Source organism: Ctenocephalides felis, unplaced genomic scaffold (assembly GCF_003426905.1).
Source record: "Ctenocephalides felis isolate EL2017-DRISC unplaced genomic scaffold, ASM342690v1 CF-g0.4_SCAFFOLD_01886, whole genome shotgun sequence".
NCBI classification, from domain to species: Eukaryota; Metazoa; Arthropoda; class Insecta; order Siphonaptera; family Pulicidae; genus Ctenocephalides; species Ctenocephalides felis.
The window spans coordinates 186,194,441-186,219,583 of record NW_020538040.1 but is presented as its reverse complement, the minus strand read 5'-3'; the positions used below and the strand labels follow the sequence as shown (position 1 = coordinate 186,219,583).

The following is a 25,143-nucleotide window of genomic DNA, read 5'->3' as shown; positions in this document are numbered from 1 at the left end:
TAAAATTATGAAATAACTAGTCATTTTCGTATGCTGAAAAATAAAATAAACGCACTTTTATTGAATTAATAAACTTGGGATTATTTTAATCATATTTACAATATGTGCGTATTGATATATCGAAATAATTGTAATTGAATTTGATTGCTTGATATTTATTTAAATAAAATTTAAATTGCTAGAATGTATATATATATATATATATATATATATATATATATATTATATACTAAAGTCAAATCAACATTTCATTCAGATCGCCTAGTATATCAAATAACGTGTACAGACTGCAAACTCATTTACATAGGCGAAACAAGCAAAAATCTGAGCAAACGCCTATATCAACACAAAAAATTAATATTAAAAAATTAAAAAAAAGGTAAACAATTCAAAACAGTGATTACAGATCATATAAACAATTCAAACCATAATATAGATTTTTTAACTCTAAAATACTACACTTCGAAGAAAACTGGTTCAGAAGAAAGTTATTGAAGGTTTGTTTATCCGATTACAGATCCTGAATAAAAGAAACGACTTTACATCTTTGAACGAAACAAATATATGATTTTTGAATAGCGTCTCAAGATAAAAAAAATGACAAAATTCCACAGTTACTGCTATTCTCACAATTTGTCAAACACATGTGCAAACTTTTATGACAAGTATATTTATATATCGTCTTTTCCGAAAAAAATTATTTATTTGTTAGCCGAAACGTATGGATTTTAAATAAAATCTGAAAACTTTCAAATTTTATATATATATATATATATATATATATATATATATATTATCCTCTGTAAAACCGAGGAACCAAAACGAAACAAAACAAATATCTCACCCTTGCCAAGGATTCCTCGGGGTCGAGCAGGGTCAATTTGTTCCTCCGTAAAGTTTTGACGTGTTCGAGCACCAGGCTGAAGTGTTCCGAAGCGGTGAGGCAGAGTTTGTCCTTAAGACTGCTCACCACATCTTCGACAGTCGTCGAGGCGTCGTACTTAAAACTTTTCGTCTGTCCATTTTCTAAGAAACTTTTAACACGTTTGCCATTGGTGGCACGCAGATGTCTCCTAATGAAAAGGCCGACGGCTGCGAAAGGAAAACAAAATACCTATATGCAACTAATGAAATTTACTTTAACTTGAGAAGGGTTAATTGGGTAATTAATCGCGGACCAAATTGGTGTTTGTGTTGATTTAAAGGAAATGAGATTGAGAGTAGTAAATGTTACACTGCCATTTCGGATTCGGACTCAATCTATGGTTTTCTTCATTAAACAGTTGAATATAATTGCTTTTATTTAAAATTTGAAAAATTTGTTTGCAGAAGAAATACGATAAATTTACCTTACACAGAAAACAGAATGTGATAAAAATACTGTTATTGTTTAACAAATGACTCGTATTTATTAAATAATTAGATTTCCAACTACAATTTAAAATATTTATTTGGAATATAAAGTTTCAATTATCATTACCAAAGTTGTAACTAATAAAACTTAATATGTAAATTTTATATTATATTATTATCTTCGATCATTTTTATTGATGTATAGAAACGACGTAACAATCCAAATTGCCAATCCATTCAAAGTATAGACTTGAACATTAATAAAAATACAAAATAAATCGTTCTTCCAAAAAAAGTTGTAAGTTTCTAAAAATGTTATTAATCCAACTAGAACTATCATTGATATCCCACAAGATATACATATTGAAAAAAAATGAAACTCAAACATTTTTACATGAGTATACATTAAAAACCTAAATTTCGTTTTCTATGATTTTTTGATGGGTGTATATTTTTTTATTATAAATGATTATTAACTATTAAATCATTTCATAGCTTTATTTTCTATCATTTCCATCAAAATAGTCTGCCAATATATAAATACAGAAGACGTCGTTAATAGAAAGAAGAAAAGAGTCTTGAGAAAATGAGGTGACTTTTCTAAGGTGTTAATTGTCTGAGAATGTTGTAGATTGTCACAAAATGTTGTAGGTTGTCTGAAAATGTTTTAGATTGCCTAAAATGTAGAGATTTACTGAAAGTATTGTAAATTGTCTGAAAGTATAGTAAGTTATATAACAGTTTAGTAAATTGTCTTAAAATGTTGTGTTATTTAAAAATGTTGTAAATTGTCTGGAAATGTAGCAAGTTATATCCGAATGTTTTAAATTATCTGTATATCTTGTAAATTATTTAAAAATATTATAAATCAAACTAGAACTACCATTTATGCAGTTCTTGTGAAAAATATTAAAAAAATATATTCAATTCGTAATCGAAAACGATTATTAAAAGACGTGATCAATATGCGATCGTTCGTCTTAAAAAATAATATAAGTTCAGTAAAAATCAAATTTTGCAGCTTCTTATTTTCATTTACACATTACAAAGTTTCACTTCAACCGTGCAGAAAAACATCGAACTTCTATTAAAATTTTTAAATCTGATTTTTTGAAAAAGGTAATGTCAGTGCTCAATGTAATTATTTAAAATAAAAACGCCTATTTCGACAGCAAACACAAACAAATCGCATAATAAATAAACTGCAAATTTGCTAATCATGCCCTACTCATATGCCAGAGGTACTCGGATCGAGCCCTGGTTTTGTATAAAAATTATGGTACATGAAATGTAGTATTAAAATTGAACTGTAATATAGAATATATGTGAATATGTTATGTTATGTTACAATTAATATACTTGAAAACAATGCCTGTTAATACAAATTAATTAATAAAATTAAACATTAATTATTAACTTCCCGTAGGGTAAGTTATAGTAATCGCAAAAAAATCGAAAATGAAAATTTGTGTATATCTTTACGTTTAAAGGTGAGGCATACCTTAGCAAAAATGTATGTATGTGTGTGTATGTACGTTTGTATGTATGTTCATATGTAGTGTGTATGTTTGTATGTATGTGTGTATGTATGTGTGTGTGTTTGTATGTGTGTGTGTATGTATGTGTGTGTGCAAATACAAATTTTCGACAATTTCGGGAACACGAGTCAACCGATTTGAATAATTATAAAAACATTCGATTTGTATTGATAAGGAGACGTGCTGATTAGTTTTTGGTAGAAGCAAGTCGTGTCGTTCAATTTTCAAAAAATGTTCATATTCCGAAATATTTCAAAGTATAAAAAATAAAATTTTTCGAAAATATCAAATTTTACAAAAAATTTAAAGATCTCAAAAATCGATTTTTCAGAGTTCTAAAAGAAAATTTAATCTTTTTAAAAAAAATTAATTTTTGGTATGGAAAGTTCTAGCTATTGGCCTTAAGGCACGATGCCATGCACCACTACATATGTATATTTCTTACCGGAAATAATGGAGCCCCGTTGACGCAAACGCTTTCCGCAAACCGTACGCGGGCGTGCGGCGCCTTTCGCTTGGTGTCCGCGGCCGCCTCGTCGCCTGTTCTCTGGTCGTCGGTGCTTTGCTGCTTCGCCCGCTGCATCGTCGACTTCCGTCCGAAGGCGCCCACCGGTTCTGGCTGACAAACGACCATCGACACGTGTTTTTCACAACCACGAACCATTCTGGGAGGAAAAGATACATATTATATATAATATAACAAACGTTTATTTTTTTCACATTGTTCGGACGTCTTTTTGTTTTATTATATTGGCCATGAAGGTGACAAACTTCAGGGCATTAAGCTTTACACGGAATGGTTGCTACCCCTGGTAGAGGGGGTAGCGGAGTGTTTTAATTGAACTAGTTGTTCACTTCAAAAAGTAAAGTGCGCTTAACAACATGTAAATAACCAATAAAAATAAATATATCTTCTTTCTTTATAACTTGTAACAAATCAGTGATTGTAATTAGAACTGCAACAAATACATAATATACCAACAAATCAGGGTTTAATACAGTCCACAGCCACAAGGGTTAAATTATAACCCAACAATCTGAATTATCGAAAGAGAGGTTTAATAAATTCTATAACTACGTAAGCATAAAGTACACACATATTCTCAATTTTCACACTAGAACCTCGATTAACCGGACTAATTGTTGTAGATATGCATTTGCATAATCGAAAATCCGGATAATCGAATGTATAAAGAATAATGTTGTGTATGTATTAAAAATAACAAATACATACATAGATTTCAACAAAAATCAATGTTTATTAAGAAATTAACACTTTCATATGTATGTGCATATATATGTTCTTACATTACATTACATACATTTACAAAATTGCAGCATTAATCGAATTGTAAGTATGAACATACATATAAATTAGTCGCGGTTGATAGTCCGCGATAATCGCGAATCCGTATAACGAGATTCTACTGTATATATTATCATTTTTTCAATCAAAAATACCATCGTGACGGGAATAGCTAAGTCAGTAGCATGCCCGATTTACACAACAAGGATAATCAGTTCTAGTCCTGGCACTGACTTAGAAATGTCTTTTGATTTGTTGGATTGAAATTAAACAGGATTTGAGATAGAACAGAATTAAAAATAAAAAAAGCCAGGTTAGTAAATGAAAAAGAAGGAAGGAGTCAATTGTAAAAAAATTGGACAGTATAGAATATATAAAGATAGTATATGATATAATATAGATAGTATATGATACAATAAAAAGATAGAATATATATAAATTATCTTATATATAAAATTCTTCTGTACGGGTGTATGATTTGATACTTCTCCTAAACGGTTATTCGGATTTTGATAATTCTTTTCAGAGTTTGTCAAAGAAATTTTTTAAGATTTAATGAACGACAAAACTATAGTAATCTTGAAGAAATAAATGATTAAAATTACAAAAACCACTTATCATTGTTTGACATTGAAAACATTTGAACTGTCATCTGCTAGAAATGTCGATTGACTTGAAACTTTAGTTTAGCTGAAATTATGAGCCTAGATAATATTAGAAAAAAATATACAAAAAAATGTGATGTGTATATTGTTATTGCCGAAAAGCAGCTGAGATGTGCTAGAAATTAAAATAATATGAGATACAGTTAACAGTATGTTTGGCAGATGAAATTATATAATTCAGTTTAATAAATAACGCAGTAAGTCTAGAATTGCATATACATTATTTTTTTAACTAATGCATACCGCATTCACTAAATTATTTAACAATACAAAAAATATTTTTACTTATTAAAAAAATGATTTAGAATTTTGTTTCATGCGTCAAAAATTCATTTGTTTGGCATTGGATATGGAATATTTAGCAAGTTGATCTTAGATTGAATAGTGCTCATATGAACTAGATTTTACAAATTAATTCACTTAAAATTTGAACATAAACAATAATGTTTATTAAATTATTAGTAAGAATAATGTACTTTAAAAATTATAATTGCCAAAAAGCAACTAATACATCGTACGATAGTATAAAAATTATAGACTAAATTATTGAAGCAATTATGTTGTGTGGTAAAATCAAGTATGATATTGTTCTTTTACCGCAGAATCTATATCATTTTTTTCTGAATTTCTTATACTATGTATTATCATTATTTGATTATATATCAAAATAAATTTTGTTCGTTGGCAAAACAACATTCTCTATCTTAATACGTTTGCCATCATCATTAAATATTTACGGAACTCGATGTGAACTAGAAGTCTGCTTCGCTCTCTCACGTACGAGGTGGAAGTTTTTAGCTAATGTAATACGTTTACTACATCTGTTTGATCCGAAGAGCTTAGGTGCACATACACTCTAAATGACACTAAGTAATACAATTTGAGTGATGTAAAAGATACTGAAGGGACTCGGGATTAAGAAATTTAATTTAATATGGGTATCCGTGAATAGTAATAGTAGCAGTAGTAGTAGACGATTGATAAATATTTACTAGCCAAAAACTGTATTAGGTACAATTTGACACCATCATAATAATTAAATTGTTTGTCATTGAAGGAGTTTCGCAAAGGTCAAAAAAAATCATCAAATGGTGCAACGTTAGGACTAGGGTTTATACAAAAACCGACATTTCAGAAAACCGGTTTTCGAATTTCAATTTTACTAAAAAACCGGTTTTAACCGGTTTTCGAATTTTATATAGAAAATTAATTTTTGCTCGAATATTTTGTAATTTATCCGCAAATTTAGTGTAATTTAGAGCAATATTTGACTGAATTATTTATTGTTCAATTTTATAGATAGTAAACAAAATTATTTTAGTTTTAATTAATAGAACTAAAAATAATAGTTTATCTTGTATAAATAACTTTGAAGATAATTATTCGTTATTCATGCATCACTTTCACATATAAGAATGAAAATATTTTTATGATATTGAAAGGAAAGTTTTCGAATAAATAAAAATAATACATTAATAAATAACAAAAATTCATTAAACTAAAAGAAAAATAAAAAGTATTAGATACATGTTGATACATACTTGTTAATATCAATTTTAGTTTTAAAAACAATTAAGCTAAACTCGGGTATTGTCTGATCCGAGAAATTTTAATTAATTAATTTTAAACATTCTAATTGTTTTTTCAAATGATTTCAAAAAACTGAGAACGTCTACTGAATTTCTACTTAGACATGTCCTTTGATTACTCACAAAATTTTCTGAAATAGAAAATACTCTCATACTTGCGATCAAATTATGCTTAATTGTTTTTAAAGCCTGATATAATAACTCTAAGTTTTTGTTTTTTAATTTGTGGCTTCTAGGGTTTAAAACTCTTTTTTTAAGTTTGAGTAGAGGAAGTTACTTCTTCAAAAAGAAGTCATACTGATTTAAATTAATATATACACTGGTATAAAAATCTAAATTAATATATACAAAACCTTTCTGGGAAGCATTGCAGACTGATAAGATATCAAATGCTATTGAACCGATATGATTTCAAGAATCAAAACGCTTTCATCTATCTTTTATATTTGGCTATATTTATCATTTTCCATTTATACAGTGAAAACCGACTTTGCGCACTAAAAAACCGGTTTTCGAATTCCACAATTTTTGCCAAAAACCGGTTTTTGAAAACCGACAAACCCAAATGCCAACCAAGCTCCAATAATTGTTGCCAAGTGGCCAAAGATATGTTATGTCAATAATAGACTAATGAGCCGATTCTGCAGCACAACAGACCAATGATATAGCAAGGCCAAACATTGGCCAAACAAAATCTAATTTTTCAAAAATTTCAAAATTTAAAAATCTCGTTTTTTCAAAGTTTTCAAAAAATTTTAAAGTTTTTAAAAAATAATATTCGGAGGAGTTCCGGCAAATTGCCTTAAGGCACAATGCCATGCACGACTAGTTAATATAAAAATCTGTCAATTACCCACCTAATGACATAATCCCTGGGAGCTTCCTTGACATTCTCTCCATTTACAGCCAATATCTGATCACCGGGAAGTAATCTGCCATGACTGGGTCCTCCGTACGTGACGCATCTGACTAGTACCGGTCGCTCGCTGCCCGCCACGAACCCGAAACCCATTTCTGGGTCCCGGCACATGGTCACCGAACGTGGAACCGGAGCTGGACGCCACTGAACCTGCCCTGGCGCCGTGTACGTAGACGTTTTGTTCACGTGGCTGAGAAAAGAAAAGATAGGTTGAAAATAAAAAGTAGAAAAGAAATTACAGAACACATGCCAACACATACACACACACACACACACATATATATATATATATATATATATATATTTTAAAACAAATTTTATAAACAAACCCTCTCATTTCATAGAATATTTTTTCTCCTAACGACATCTATTTTTCAACTGCTCCCTAATCCTTCCTTTCCTATCTGATATTGCGTGACTAACCACTTGAAATTGAATAGAGAATTCGGACACCGACGATCGTTGGTGGGGCAGAAGACAGTATATCGAACGACTTGTAACGGATAACATATAATGCTAATTTAGGTTTCCATATTTTAAATTTTAAACTATAACACACTGATGATGAGACAAACCTAGTCTCGAAACGTTTGTGAAAATTATGATTTAATAAATTAGTGCAAAAAAGAGTGTTGTTGGTTCATATTTGCAAATTAATATATATATATATATATATATATATATATATATATATATATATATATATTAGGGTGGTTCGTAATATGGATATATTCGAATTTTTTTGCTCCAACTTTGGTTGGAGTGCAGACTATCTTAAAGTTAATATTAAGAGCTAAAACTTCTGGAATTTTTTTTTATATCAATTTGGAAGCAAGTGAGCTCTTGGGAGTAAAGAAATTGGAAAATATCCATATTGAGGACCACCCAAATGTATATATTAGTATAATTTATCTAAGTTTACAGAAATACAGCGGTATACAGAAACACCCCTATGCCATTTAGAGGTCAATTCAATTCAATTATTAAGAAATAAAAAAAAACTTTAGTAATATAAATGTTAGTAAATAAGATCAGTGGGTAATTTTCGCTTCAATCTGGTGTACTGGGCTTTCGACTACACTTGGCTGGGTAAATAGTTAGGATGGACGTTGATTCTTTTGTAGTATGCATTTGCAATTATAGTTTTATGCATAAATTGATATATTCACATAACAAAATTAGAATAAAGTGAAAATACAAAACATTTTGCAGGTATTAGTTTTTTGTCAATTTTTACTTGTCCTGGTGAGGTTAACTCAGACGTTCCGTTCACATGGAAACACATAACGGATTGAAAGTAAGGAAAATTTAAATATATATATATATATATATATATATATATATATATATATATATATATCTGTGTCAGAATCCATTACTGAATGCTACCTTTGCTAGAAAGCACGACGAGCGGTCAGAACTAGGAAATAAATCATCTATAAACCATAAATTCTATGGAATCAAGAATTAAACTTTAATGAAATTGTTCTGTAAAATAATTTTTCTTTTTAAATAACAGCCAGAACAGATGGATTAATTTTAAAGACCTTATAAGATTAATTCGGTATCTGTTTAAAGAGGATTGTGATTGTGAAGGGTTGCAGATGAGACACATCTAGTCTCGAAACGTATAAAAAATTAAAATAAATTCTTTACATTCGACGCATTAGCTGTTTTTTTCATTTCAATTGTTTCAACGTCAAACAAAAAATCCTCATATATATATATATATATATATATATATATATATATAATTTTATTAACCTTCGGGTTCAAATGTGTTCATTTATTTATTTCTCATTCATTTATTTATTCTCTTATACATAAATTAGAAAAAATCCCCGAAATAACAAACGTTACAATCACTACAATTCACTACACAATTTGAGCCAGTAGTTTTTTGTGGGCATTTTTGATTTTAAAACGAAAAAAATGAGACTAAAAGTATTGTAAGATAAAAAATTCTTCTTCAGAAAATATATTTTTAAAAAAATTAGTGAAGCTGCCTAAATATTTTTTAAATTTTTCTCTAAAAAATGTAAGTGATCTCTATTGTATTTTTGATGTAGAAGACCTCAATAAATAAATTAATATTATATGGTTCTACACAACTTCATCGTTGTTCAATAAAATGAGATTTCCTTTATTATTACAATTTTATTACAAATTGAAACTAAACATAAAATGACACATAAATTTATGTTGTTAAAAATTTTAGGATTTAAAATATTTTGTCCCTAATTATTTTTCATGTGAATGATAAATTTATTAATTATTGCTAAATACTCATTTCAATTTCAAACATTATATACAGTGATATAATAATTTTGATCGACACAGATTGGTATTCTATTCGGAATTTAATTTAAACTCTGCAAATTATGTAAAACGCCATATTCAAAATGATACATTCTGCAATCTCTCTTTTGAACGTAAACTTCCTGAAAATTGAATCAACGATTTAATAATTCGAATGGAAACATACATATAAATTGTAAAAAAAAAATTTAATAATAAACGAATATTAATTAGTTTATAATATATACAATTGAGTAACAACGAAATAATATATAAATGAAAAAATAAATGCATTTATAGTGAGTTCCAATATCATAAAAGTAATAATCCTATAACACTTTTAATATTTATTTTCTATCATATAATCTTATTTTCTTAATTAGTTGTGCCTGTCATACAAATCTCCCCAATTAGTAATCACTGAACGCCTTCAAAATTTTAATCACATTAAATTAGAAAAGCCTAACCAAGTGTCTTTGTTAATTAAACAAGATAATCTCGTTACTTAATCTGGACCATTCCAAGTAACCTCTAGATTCTAGCTGGGCCCTTGTAATTCATTGTGATATAATTCGATATTCAATAACTGGGTTAGGCCGAGGACGTTGATTTAATTGACCCAAACATCTTTGATATATTAGGACAAGTTACTGTGAAGATGAGAATTTAATATCATACTGGGATCGGCTCAACCAATATCTATGTAAGTTTGAAATTATATCAGGAACATTAATACCTACAAGGTACGAGTTATATAACTGCAGTCGGGAGAAACTGCATCAGAGATATAATCTAGATATATTTATAAATGCAAGTGGCATTTTGCTTTGAGATAAATAGCTGAAACTTTAACTGAATATATCAATATTAATGACTACCGTTATATATATCTTATATATAAAATTCTTCTGTACGGGTGTATGATTTGATACTTCTCTTAAACGGTTATTCGGATTTTGATAATTCCTTTTATAGTTCGTCAAAGAAAATTTTTAAGATTTAATGAACGATAAAACTATAGTAATATTGTAGAAATAAATGGCAAAATTTAAAAAAAAAACACTTATCATTGTTTGGCATTGAAAACATCTGCTAGGAATGTCAATTTACTTGACATTAGAATTTAGCTGAAATTATGAGCCTAGATAATATTAGAATATAATATACAAGAAAAATGTAATTCTTACATTAGTATTGCCGAAAAGCAGCTAAGATGTGCCAAAAATTAAAATAATATAAGATACAGTCAACAGTATATGTTTGACAAATGAAATTATAATACTCAGTTTAATAAATAACGCAATAAATCCAACATTGCATATAGATTATTTTTTCAAATTTATGCATGTCGCATTTTGTTTTACTTTACTATATTATTTAAACGACACAAAAAATAATTCTACTTATTGAAAAAATGATTTAGAGTTTTGTTTCATGTGTCAAAATAAGTTCATTTGTTTGGCATTGAATATGGAGTATTTAGCAAGTTGATCTTAGATTGAATAGTGCTCATATGAACTAGATTTTATAAATTAATTTACCTAAGATTTGAACATAAACAATGATGTTTATTAAATTATCAGTAAGAAGAATGTACTTTAGAAATTATAATTGCCAAAAAGCAACTAATATATCGTACGAGATTATGAAAATTATGGACTAAATTATTAAAGCAATCATATTGTGTGGTAAAATCAAGTGCGATATTGTTCTTTTACCGCAGATACTATATCATTTTTTCTGAATTTCTTATACTGATTATGCCAAGACCATAAATGAATCACACAGACATGACGTCGAATAGGATATTAAAAAGTTTGAAACTTTTGACAGACTACGTCTGTCGGGTCATCTAGTATATATATATATATATATATATATATATATATATACTGATTCTAGAATCTGTAATTGACAAAGAATTATAATAATGAAATAACAATAATACTTGAAATGGAAGAGTTAAAATTTTCAAATTCACTTTTAACTATTTCACACAATCATTTTTTACCATACACTGGCTTTCATAACAAAATTACTTCCAGAACAATACAATTTAAAAAAAAAACCGTTTGTAAATTTTCGGCAAATATTGTTCACGTCGAAACATTCATAAAATAATAGTCCAATAAAAATACCGATTTCGGAAACAAATTCGCGCATTTGCGCAACACCGATCAAAAGGTCTATTGAATGAATTAACAAGCAACAAAGTGTTCATATAAATTATTGGAAAATTCAATAGTACAGAGAAAAAACACATCAAAAAGATAATCGAGAATATCGAATTATGACAAACATTCTTCCAGCTGAACAAATTCAGTGATCAGTTAAAAACCTGCCCTATGGGGATTAATTACCATAATTAATGAATTTTGCGAAATAAAATTACGTGGGAAGGAAAGTTTTGGTGGATAAAGTGGCACATGGCATAACTTTGTGAGAAAAAAGTAGAAAATAAAAATAACTAGTGGTGTATGGCATCGTGCCTTAAAGCAAATTACTGGAACATCCGGCACCATAATAAAATATTCAAGGAATATTGAATGTTTTCATATAGACTATTGTAAGTACTGTTACTTTCATTATTTTTATTTTATAGACAAAATATAAGAGCTCATGAATTTGACGACGACGTTCATATATGTATTACAGAAAAGTAAATAAACAAAACTTGATCAATCGGATGTAAAATAAAGGACATCGTCTAATTTTTAAAAAAATTATATAAACTGAATTGCAATGTTAAAATTATTTACTTAATATATATAAATGAGCTTTAGAACTTTAGCCAGAAATAAAATTAAAATCCGATTCTTTTTTCGATATACAAAAAAAAACTTTTTTGAAAAAAAATATAATTTTTTTTCAAAAGCAATTGTTTTGTCAACACAAGCAGAATTTTTTTTTGAATCATTTAAATCGGATGCTTAGATTCCTCAAAACTGCTATTTTTTGCACATTTAGCTCTATACCTCCGAAAGGGCTGGACCTGCCTTTGCCAAAAACTACTCAGCACATCTCTTTATCATTACGAATTGAAAGTTTTTTGAATCATTCATATCAGGTGCTCCGTTCTCTCAAAAACTGGATTTCTATTTTCTGCACGCTTTACTCCGTATCTCCTAAACGACTGGACCTGCCTTTGTCACAAACTAATCAGCACGTCTCCTTATTAATAGAAAATGAATGTTTTTTTAAATTATCCAAATCGGTTGATCCATATTTCAAAAATCCTCGACAAAAATCCGAACACACACACATACATCCATTTTCCTAAGGTATGCCAAAATGTTCAGAAACATCCGAAACGAAAAGATTTATAAAAATTTTCATTTCTTTACGATTACTATAACTTACCCTAAGAAAAGTTAATAAAAATAATAATTTGGCTGACAGAGAAAAAACAATATTTCAGATTGTTCTAAGAACAAATTAGATTAGTATACGAAAACTAGTTATCAATTATTTAATAATTGACTTGATATTATCAACTTGCTTCAAATATAAAGAGAGTCTTAAATTAAATGATCCTTAGTTTAATTTTATGCACGTGTAGGAGGACGACTGAATTCATAAACATCTAAAGAACAAAGTCGAGCTTTATTCTTTTAAATATCGAAGTATCTTTATCAACTCTTACTCATAGAAGTACAGTAGATACTTTTCAAGCAGAACCAAACCCTCTAGTTGCAACTTTTATGTTTGTTCGACTGTGCTTTGAGTATTTCACGGAAGTCAAAAGTCGATTAGCCTGCAGCTTTCTTTGAGAGGCAAAAGCTCGAGCTTTTTACGACACCACTGCCGACAATATCTCTTTCTTATTATACGCCTACATTTAGAAAATTTTATTCCTTCACTTGATGATATTCATGTCATGGATTATTAAGAAAGTTTATCAAGATCTATATATAAACATAAAATACTTTCTACTGTTATATAGATATTAAATGCTTGAAATATTGAATTTAGTATCGAGATTTGTTTATATAAAAATATAATTTACAACTGTGCAAACACGTGCTTGTATGCCCTGAAAACGCCCATAATTCCAAATTTTAATGAAATTATATAATTCACCCAATTTTTATAGGACTAAACTATATCACCATGTTAAATTTCATAAAATACACCGGAGCATTTTCTTTAAGAACTTAATAAAATATTTTATAAAATATTAAGCATTTGTTATAAAAAAAATGCTGGCACGATTACGTATATCATGTATGTAGTCCTTGATATAATTTAATCATTCAAATTGATGGTGACATTTTTTATGCAACTAAAAGTTTTGTATATTGCTTGTTAAGTGATACAGATGTAAAGAATCTATTTAGATATTTATGAATTAATTTCTGTGAATAATGCACCATAAACTTGAGATGCAAAATTTTTGCGAAAACGGTTACGAAATGCTTTTTTACTCCAAAGAAATAATTTGTCCGATAATTTCCCAAACCTATTTGCTGCTCATTTTTATCGAGTTTAATCCAATGCATTTTAAATTTGCAAAATCTGTTCAGCCGTTTTTAAGAAAACGTTGTAGAAATTAAAATTTTGACTCATCACATCACAAAAGCGACTGTTTACAACAAATTTTGACCGTGATAATTTTCAAACTCTTATAAATTTTTAAATTTAAACCACGTATTGTTGACCATAATCAATCTGAAAAATTCATCAAAATTGTCAAAAAAAAAAAATTGTATGGAAATTTCATCTAAAATTGGCTCACATACACAAACATACATACTTTTTTCCAAAGGTCCCAATCGCTTTAAAATGACTTGAAGCGTTTAAGCAGACATAAAGTTTGTCAATTTACAAAAAAATCACCATAAACTAATTACAAAGTTTATGTAGTAACTATACTTAAACTAACGATGATGGCTTGTAAATATAATGCCTTCTATTATTTGTTCAATATACAAAAAAACATACAGTGTGTGTATGCGTGTGCGTGTGTGTGTGCGGATACAATTAAAAAAAAAATTGTTGGTACGGGAATTTCCAGAAATTTTCTTTAAGGCACGATGCCATGCACCACTAGTTTCATTTCTTGTTCAAAAGAACTAGGTCCAAGTCCTTTTACCGCTTCCTATATTTCTCGTCAGAACATTTAGGCGCTTGATGTTGATTCCATCAAACGTTGCGAGCGGTGTCATCGCATTATAATATGCGTCTCATGGCAGATAAGATGGAATTCGTTACAAAACAATTTTGTGTAGTTGAAATTGAATAACTTTATGCGAAAGCCGCACGCGTTCAGGGAAAACACATCAAAGTTTCCCTCGAATACACGTCGCCGCTTCTCTATTCTGAAGCGGTCGTTGCGTGATACTCGTCTCGTATCGTACGACACGTGGAAAGCTGAAGTCCGCACATACCACCGGATAGTTCGGGAAAATAGGAGTAATGATCGGGAAAAGCGGTTGGAAAATTCGAGAAGAACGGAGGAAATATTTATATAAGTAGAGTAGGACGGGGAACAAAGGTCCAACTTGACTTCCAATCATTCAAAACTGTCATTTTTTACATTTTTAGCTAATTATCTCTGAAACGGCTGGGCCTGTCTTTGCCAAAAACTCTTCTTCTCATCATTACAAATTGAATGTTTCTTGAATAATTCAAATCGGATGCCGTGTTCTCTCAAAAACCTAATTTCCATTTTCTGCACTCATTGCTTCGTATCCCGGAAACGGCTGGACCGACCTTTCCCAAAAAAATAATCAGCACATCTCCCTATCAATAGAAATCGATTACTTTTGAAATTATTCAAATCGGTCGACAAAAAATTGTATCCACACATACACACACATCTATTTTTCCTGAAGTATGCCAAAATGTTCAGAAACCTCCAAAACGTGCAGATATGCAAAAATTATCACTTTCGATTTTTTGACGATTACAATAACTCATCCTACGGGAAGTTAAAAATAATCAGGTAATTTAATTTCTAACAAACAAAATTATATATGTACAAAAGTGATATTTCATTGTTAAAACATCAGAATATATATTAATTCAACGTCATTATTTATTTTTCCTATGTTTTCGTAATGTTTAATTTATTTTATTAATTTCTGTTCTGATTGTCGTATAGTAATGAAAAAATAAAAATACAATTGTTTGACCTTGCATACGATATTCTTGATTTCTCAATGCAAAAATGAGAAGAATATGTAATTATTAAAATCGATTGGAGGATTTGAGATAAAGATGAGATATTGAAAAATAAGTAAATAATTTCAAATATACTTTGTTAATTGAAATAAATAAATAATTTGAATTTCCAATAAATAACATAATTTAAATCGCTAATTCAAAAATTCAAAAATTGTTATTCTGATAGTAAAAATAAGTCTTCAACCCCCATATATTTGGTGCTGGGAAGAGCAAAAACGGCCAGTATTTCAAAGCTCTTATATATGGAACTGGTACAAAAAAGTTTTTTTTCGATTAAACGCCTTCTCATTAGAATATATATTAACCGCTTGCATACTCAGCAGCTCCGCCGAGCAAAAACTATAATCAATCACTTTAATGTAAATCACGGCTTTGTTCGGGATTCGTGCGGACATCTCGTTAAATTGAAAGCATTTTGTCAACATCAACGCTGTTTGGCTTAGCCAAGTATTTAAGGACGTTTAATTTATGCTATATATAATCTATAACTTGTACCATATATTTATAGAATCTAAGAACAGTATAATAAAAATAGACCGAATATACTCAGTGTGTACTCAGTTTATTAAAGATTGTTTTCTTATATGCTCATATTGATTAATTAATTTATACTTAATATAAATTATCTACATATATATATATATATATATATATATATATATATATATATAAGTCGGGTTTTCTATCCTGACGATATAACTCCAGAACGCACAAACCGAATTCGACAATTTTGCATTCGTTGCGGTCTCGGGCTCCGCAAGGTTTATAGCTAAGAAAATTAGGTGGTGCATGGCATCGTGCCTTAATGCCAATTGCTGAAACTTCACGCACCGTAATTAAAAATTCGAGTAATAACATTAGTGAGAATTATCAGAATTATGCTTGGTTAAGTCAACGAGCAGTTCTTGCCGCAAAGAATAATGAAGTACACGCAATGAATTTCACCATTCAATCAAAAATTGCTGACAATTTGGGGACATACCAATGATTCCGACTGGTCTTCCGTTTGACTTCAAACGATTGCAATTTCCAGTTCGCCTTGCGTTCGCAATGACAATTAACAAGTCGCAAGGCCAATCGCTTAGTGTTTGCGAGATAAATTTCAAATAGATTATTTAGAAAATCATTGTTTTTCACATAGGCAGTTATACGTTGCCTGTTCACGAGTTGGGAAACCATCCGCTTTGTTTGTGTTAACGTCAGACCATAAAACAAAAAATGTGGTTTACCAAAGAGCACTTCGATGAAACGGATAGTTGGCGGATTCACTTTCATTTACTTAGAGAAGTTCAACTAAAAAACACTTCATTTTTGCAATCGAAAAAAATTCATTACTGTTGTGTAAAAAAATCAAGTTTTTCCTTTTCAAATATAAAACAAGCAAAAAAATTCTTCATATTTCTCACGAAAACTTCTGGTGGCGAAACGGAGTCGGGTTCGCTAGTATATATATATATATATATATATATAAATATATTTAATTTTAAATGTACATTTCTGATGTGAACTCACTTAAGATAATAGGGCCTCCTCCGAATATCGAGAGCCTTCTCCCAGCCATAAGGCAGCCGCTCCTTGTTCAGCCAATTCTCAACGGGCGGCAACCAGCCCGCAGTGCGCGTAACATGGCTGCAAATTAATCAAAAACACTTTTTGAGAATTATATTCATTTACAAATTGCTTTTGTTCATAAGTGTATACATACATATTACATGCATACATACACACACATATATACATGTTGTCTCAGAACTCAACTTCAAGCCGAAACTGGGTATTTTAGGGTTCAGTTTTTTTTCAGTTTTATTTAAAAAAAAAAACGGTTTTCAAATAGTATTTATTCCGGTAAACCGGTTTTAACCGGTTTTCAAATTTTATATAAAAAATGAAAAACTTTTATTAAATTAAAAAAATAATGATAAAAAAACAGATACATATTGTGACATACTTGTTCATGTAAAACTCAGTTTTAAAAACAATTAAGCAAAAGTCCGAGTATTTTCTATTCTGAACAATTTTAATTAATAAATTTCAAATATTCTAATAATTTTTTGTTTAATAAGATTTGACTTAAAAAAAATGAGGACGTCTATCAATTTGTCATTTACTATTTATACAGTGAAAACCAATTTTTTCCACTAAAAACCGGTTTTCGAATTTCATAATTTCCGCCCGAAAACCGGTTTTTGAAAACCGACAAACCGCAATATTAATCATAATAACTATCATGGAAAAGAAATTTCAATTTTTCACGTAGTTTGCAAATTATGAGCTTTAAGTGCAACCTAGAGCTTTAGTAAAAATGTGACAATTTTTCGGTTATTGTGGTTCATTTTTATTAATTTTGTTCATTTGAACTTTAGATACGTAATCGAAAATAATATTTCCAATACCTCAGTCAAAAATAATGACATAATCTCCCAAAAATTTGCAGAATTAAGATTTTTCGTTTAATAATAAATTTGAAAATTTTCAAAATTGGTCTTTGAACTTTGAAAGCCCATCTTTTAAAAAATACAATGTTTGTTAGTAATATAGAAAAACAACATTTTTAGTTCTTTATTTTTTACTCGATTTTTTTTATTATAAAACTATCAAGCATTGTACTATTCTGCAATACTACGCATAGTATGAAACTGTATATATAAGAGTATATATAACCTCGAGTGAAAATTTCACATATCATACCGCTTGATATCGAGCTGGCCGAGATTAGAATCAATCCAGTTTGTGCTAGCCCAAGTTCTTAACCAATACACCATGACGAGCTCAATTTATACAAGTAAATATGCTATACATTTTTTATAATAATCAGCACACAGTCAGTGTTTATTTATTGTTGCAGATTAAAAATATCTATCGGTTTGACAAAACATAATTAACAGAAATCTGTACATAAAACGTGATTACCCAGCAGCAGAAAATATTTACACAAGTCCGATATATCAACAAGGTAATTTTACATTGTATTCGATATTTATTATTGATCATGAAGTACCACCGTGTTTAATATGACCAGAATTATTCAACTGAATAATATTCATGGTATGTGATTGAACTGATTTGAAATATGCAGAATATTACAAATATATTTCACTCGAACATCGACTTGACAGATATTAGTTTATTTTACATATTGTGATATAAACTCATTAAAATATATGGATTGCAATGATTCGTGTTTTAAATTTTACATGGAAAATTGTGATTAATCTTTTTAAGGGATGGTTATAATAGATTATATAACTAATTAGTAGTATACTGCACTGTGCTTTAATAGAAATTTCTCGCTTTATTAGAAATTAGTATTAATTACAACTAAATTAATTCTGATTTCTCATCATCAATATCAGAGTCCGATTACCTGCAGCCAGATGAGTCTCAAAAATCTATTAAAATTTAAACCAGAGAATAATAATAAATCGAACAGGTACTTCAATAAATTTCAATACTGCTCTTTTGTGATTATATAACTAATTTCTATATAACACTTTATCGTCGAAGATATTTCGTTTAATTATTATGATCGAATGGGCATTAATCAGCGATGGCACTTGACTTGAATAGACGATTGAAAATCTCTTATCCTTCGTCTGCCTTTGTAGTCGTCGTAAAACTAATTCAATTATTGCAATATCGCAACAAAACTTTTGTTCGAAAAGTTTCAAGTGGCTAATTGCTCATAATGAATAAAGATCGGCAAAGTTTTGAATATCGATTACTTGATTTAAGAGGAGAATGGATGTGTATTTACTTCTAGCTCTTCGCGTTTCGTGAATGAAGTGATTTAGGGATATAGGAATTAATTTATTTAGATGAATCTAGATTTGCAAAATGAATTTCACTATAACTCTTTATAGCACAAGTTATTGACAACGCAAGAAGAAATTTCATATCCATTTTATGTTTCCAAGCCTTCCTTCACATTTTGTTATGTCTTAGAATTTTTGAAACATTTAATATATTTGTGTGACACTTTTAGCTTTTGCTCATTTAGGAATATTGTTTTTTTACCTAAACATTGCTTAAACATATAAAATGAATAATAACAATAAATAAACGATTTGAAATGTCAAATCAGAAGTTTTCTTTCTTCTACATTGACATGTGAAATAATATTTTTTGTAAGTATATATTTTCGTACCACGTATGCGTTACAAATTTATTCTTAAAAATGTATAAATTGAATGTAAATTCCCGAGTATTTTAAAAACATTTATTAATCTTAATTAATTAAAGTTAAATCATTCCGATGTGTTTAAAAGTTTTCAATATCAATAAATTTTATTTGATTATTATGATCATGAATATTATTTGCCCTCTTTATTTTTAACTTCGTGAAAGAGAAGTTCATGTTTTTGCCAGAAATTCAGCCATTTGCTAATTAGCCATCCAATTAGCCATTTGCTAATGTATGTTGTCTAGATGATTTAAGTAATTCTGAATAGTTTGAAACTTAAAGTGAAAAAATTACACATTTTCCCGAAGTTTTCTCAAGAACAACCATATCAAATTAAAAAATTTAACAGCCATTTAATGAAATTCGGTAAGAACTCGCGCAGATTAGTTTCACGTGTGATTGGTCAAGCCGTTTCTTCATGACTTTCAGATAATTCATGAAACCATTTTTTCGATAATATAGACCCCTCACAAGTTATAGTAAAACCATTTTAAAAATCATTGCTTCAGAGTATTTGTATTTACTAGAATAGATTTGGAAATAACGGGATTTTTTATGACTGTTTTAATACAAGTTGCGTTGCAAATAAATATGAAATATATTTGCATATTTTTAATACTTTTCAAAAAATGAAAACAAATGAGAAAAGCGCATTCTCGGTGAACGGAACACAAAACAAGAGAATTTTGCACAGGACTTATACAGCGATTCATACGGTGGAGCGACCGCGTAGTTTTAATACATGGAAAATAGAATTAGTATTAAAGCCGCATTGTTACAAAACAAAACAATTTTAATCTGGATAAATAATGTGAAATATAATTATTAAATTTCATAAACAGTTGAATATTGAATAATATAAATGTCCTCGACATGAAGAATAATGCATATGCAAATTAACTGGGTATGAGTGACATTTTGCCTTATGATGATTAAATTATCAAATTACTGGCAAAAACATAACCTTAAAAAGTTGAAAATAAATCTTCGTGCATAACGTCGTCTATTGTTTGTTATTTCTGCATAAAAAACAAGCACCTCTTTTTTATTCTGATTCTTTCGCTTAATATGCAACATCAATTCAAAGTCTTATTGAGTTAAATGGCAAGACTTACACAAATTACATTCAATTTATATACTTCTTAGATGGTGTGAAGTGAATTTTTTCTAACGGACGCGTACAAAACACAGACTAAGTTATGTGACCATTAACAAAGACGTCTACTTGATCAATATGAAAACTGAAATGGAATAAAAATAATAATAAAATAAATGGGAGCTCTTTAGTTAATTAAAAAACATACTTATAGGTTTTTGAGATGTATAGAGGAAATTGCAGTGAATTACCGAAATTTAGATATCAAGGTATTGTAGGCTATTTTCAAACATTTTGAAGAATTTGTTTTTTTATACAATTTCCTACATTTAATTTTTACATACTTTATGTGAGACACTTCCAGATGAATTATCTCATGTATATATATACCAAGAATTTTCAGAAATATCTTGCTTTGTCATAAAAATCGATTTATCAACTAAAACTGTTTCTAAAAATAATCTGTATCCAAGAAACTTCCAGACAGTACTGAATATCTTTAGAAAAATTTCTTTGAAATTTTCTCGACTTTGTATCTATTGTAGTTTTCCCGCAGTCCTGTTATTAATTCTTAAAAATCGTAAGTGATGCATTCAGTATTGAAGAGACGATAAATATATAATAAAAGTGCTCGTGGCTGCAATGATACCTATCGTAATACCATATGATAAATAGCTGTCAGAAACAGACCGCGAACTGCATAATGCATCCCGTTTCAGAGATTTATTTTCGCCCTCTCGGTTATAGAAATGGTCATGTGTAAATAAAGCCAGGCAAATAATATATACTGCAAACGGTGTGAAAGCTGATATCTTTGTAAACTTGCTGATATATTGATGAATTTTATTATTTATATTATAAGAACTAAATAAAGAATATGTAAACTAGATAATATAGGCGTCTTAATAAGCATTACATGGGCTCAAACGTTTTGAAACAAACATTTGAAAATCTATAACAAAAGTATTTTCTTTCCTTGTTAGTTTTTGTAATCGTAAGCACTGTTGCTTAGTTTACGAGAACTTAATATAATTTTCAGGTATATGTTATTTAATTGTTTCATAAGATGTATTGTTAATTTTGAGTTAGATTAAACAGTTTAACAAATATCTTTTCAGTGTATGTATTTGAATAAAATATTACAAAATAGGTATAATCCTGTAGATACCACATATGTATGAAAAAAAGAAAAGTGTTTAAAACCCAAGAGTAAACTCTCTACCGGTAAAAGATTTCACAAAAAAACATTCTCGGTTTTGCGATCGCACAGATCGTGAGTTTGTTTAAAGAATATCTATCATACTGTGTGACATTATTTGTATTCGCTTAAATCGCTATCCCTGAGTCGTATTAGGCATTTCACAATTTCACAATTTACAATCGATCAACTGTCACAATATAAGTAATCGTTTCTATCGTGGAATATAAAGAAAATAACCGAATGGGAGACATTCGCATCGAACAATGTCACGGAACCGAATCCGAATCCGAATCCGAATCCTTGGCAGACCTACGACAGATATTCATGTCGTCAAGCGAACTGTGACAATCGTAAATTCCGATATTGATACATTCGAAACTGCACTCATGTATTAAATCTGAACTACAAAACGTATTTTGCGCCACCATTGTCTCCGTGGCTTACTCGAGCGAAACAGAAATCGATATTATATCGACTAAATATATATATACCTAACGTGTAATACAAAACATACATACGTATAACAATAAGTTAGCTCTTTGATAACTTTCTTAATAAGTTATATTGGAAGATCTTGCTCGAATATCAGTTAGCGATACATACATACACGAAAATTGTACGTATATATACGTACTTAACAAAATGACAAACTAAACTAATAAATGTATCTAGCCTATCTAAAACACATGCATAAACACACACACACCTACATACATATATTTAGGGTAGTCCTTAATATGGACTTTTTCGATTTTTTTTGCCCCAGGGGCTGAAAGGCTTCCAAAATGATAAAAAAAATTCTCTGAATGTTTTAACTCTTAATATTAACTTTAAGTTAGTTTTTAAGGACCACCCTAATATATATGCTTCATCCTGCTTTCAGTCAATGAATGTTTTCCCATGAATTTCGATTGATATTTCCTTAAACTTACTTCTACATACACAAACAGTTAGTTTTTAATACTAAAAATTTCCTAGAAATTTTTTATGACTGAACAACGTTGGCTGGATTAGCTAGTGTATATATATATATATATATATAAATATATAGCAAAAAATTTGGAAATACAACTCTACAGTGATTTTTTTAATTGTGTAGTCGTTTTAATAAATTTTGGCTTGTTTCTCCAATATCAGTTGAATTGCAATCTAGGCAATTAACACTAAGAAAAACATTTCAACTTTTTATAATTTTTAGTCTCAATTTTTTATACATTTTAGTTCTTAAATTTCACTTTTATTTCTACTGAATGAAGGCAAATACCATAGCCAGTATTTATGGTTTTCATAATAAATGTTTAAAGAAATTCATGTTTTTCATTGATGTTATGATGTATATATTACTGTTTTGCATTTACAAATCTATTTATAAATATCTAAATCCATTACAATTAGAATGCATTAGCAATTGACCTCGGTGGCATATTTTTCTTGAACATTTGTGGGCTTTCAGAGCTCTCGACTTTTTGACAGAAACCTTAAATGATTGAGAGAAAACTAATGGTGGTGAAGGTGAAGCAATAAGCAAATACATTGAATTATTGTAATTATATAAAAGTATTCTGAAACTTTAATGTAATTATCGAAAATAAGTAGATAAATAGTAATGTTTTTTCATTTTTTGATCAATTAGTGCTTATTTCTATAGAAACGAGAGCAGAAATAAATTTCTCCAAGATCTAGTATTATATTCATTGTCATATAGCGCTGTTACTATATTTATTTCATACATAATTTTTTACTCGATTGACTTTAACTAAAAAAATTAGATAGAATATAGAAGTTAGTAATACATTCCACATTTTATAACTTTTATGAACCTTTAATAAATGTAATGATTTAGGTATTTTATGAAACTGTATAATGTAAAAATAGAAAAATATGAACCAAAGAAATTCATCAACTTCATTCTCAGAAAATGAAATTAACTATGATGTTCAACTTATGAAGCGAACTTTAATATTCGTATCTCCATACAAAATTATAATAACTAACTTCCTAGAACTTTCATCTATTGTTTTGATGAAATTTAAAGGTTAAATGTTAAATATATGGAAATTATTTATAACTATCTAATGTATGAATAACATAATAGTTTATTTTCCTAATTGAAACACATATAGAAATCAATCTAAGAAGTTATACGAGATATGTAGAGTGGCAATATGTAATATTTGATTTAGTGTTTACTTGTAGAAATTGATTTACGTAATTTTGAAAAATACATTTTTAGTACATATTAATTTCAGTTATAAAAATATTGCAAGAGCATCGAAGCCTATTTTTAACTTGTTATTTTATTAAAAAAGATTGAAAATAAGATATTTATATCTCTGATAAAGTTAAAAATAAGAAGTTAAACTTTGAGTCATTGTTTTAGTACAATTAAAACGTTTAATTATAGAAATATAATGAGACCGTGGAAAGCTCGGATTACAGCTAAAATAATTCATTTTCATAATTAGACCTCATGATATCATAGAAGAGTAGTATGAAGTGGTACCCGGGGCAATCGTTAGACCGGGCTGGTCGGCTCGGAAGGCGACTAAGTGCGCATTTATAAAGGCGTGTGTAGCTGCAGTTAGCAGCAGCAGCAAAAGTTGAAGCAAAAAGCGGCAACTAGAACCGAGCGATTTATAGATGCACGACAGGAAGCAAATCCATGACCTGATATGACCTGCTATATTTCCAGGTAGAATTTAGTGATCTTAATGGTTTAAAATTGAAATTGGAAAAGTTCTAAGTATCCAAAATCGCGAATGGTTTTGCAATTACAACTCAAGAAATAATGTATTTAGCCAATTTTTCGGTA

The 25,143-nt window shown here is 29.0% G+C and overlaps 1 protein-coding gene across 1 annotated transcript in view; it reads right to left on the bottom strand.

Moving 5' to 3' along the window:
• Window positions 1–25,143, bottom strand: part of LOC113376406 (FERM and PDZ domain-containing protein 4) — a 537,953-nt gene that overhangs the window by 11,195 nt on the left and 501,615 nt on the right. The window contains exons 4-6 of the mRNA XM_026616309.1: window positions 17,367–17,483; window positions 7,309–7,560; window positions 3,337–3,556 (exon numbers count right to left, since the gene is read on the bottom strand). Coding sequence (XP_026472094.1) covers window positions 3,337–3,556; window positions 7,309–7,560; window positions 17,367–17,483 — 589 coding nt within the window. The remainder of the gene's footprint in view (window positions 1–3,336; window positions 3,557–7,308; window positions 7,561–17,366; window positions 17,484–25,143) is intronic.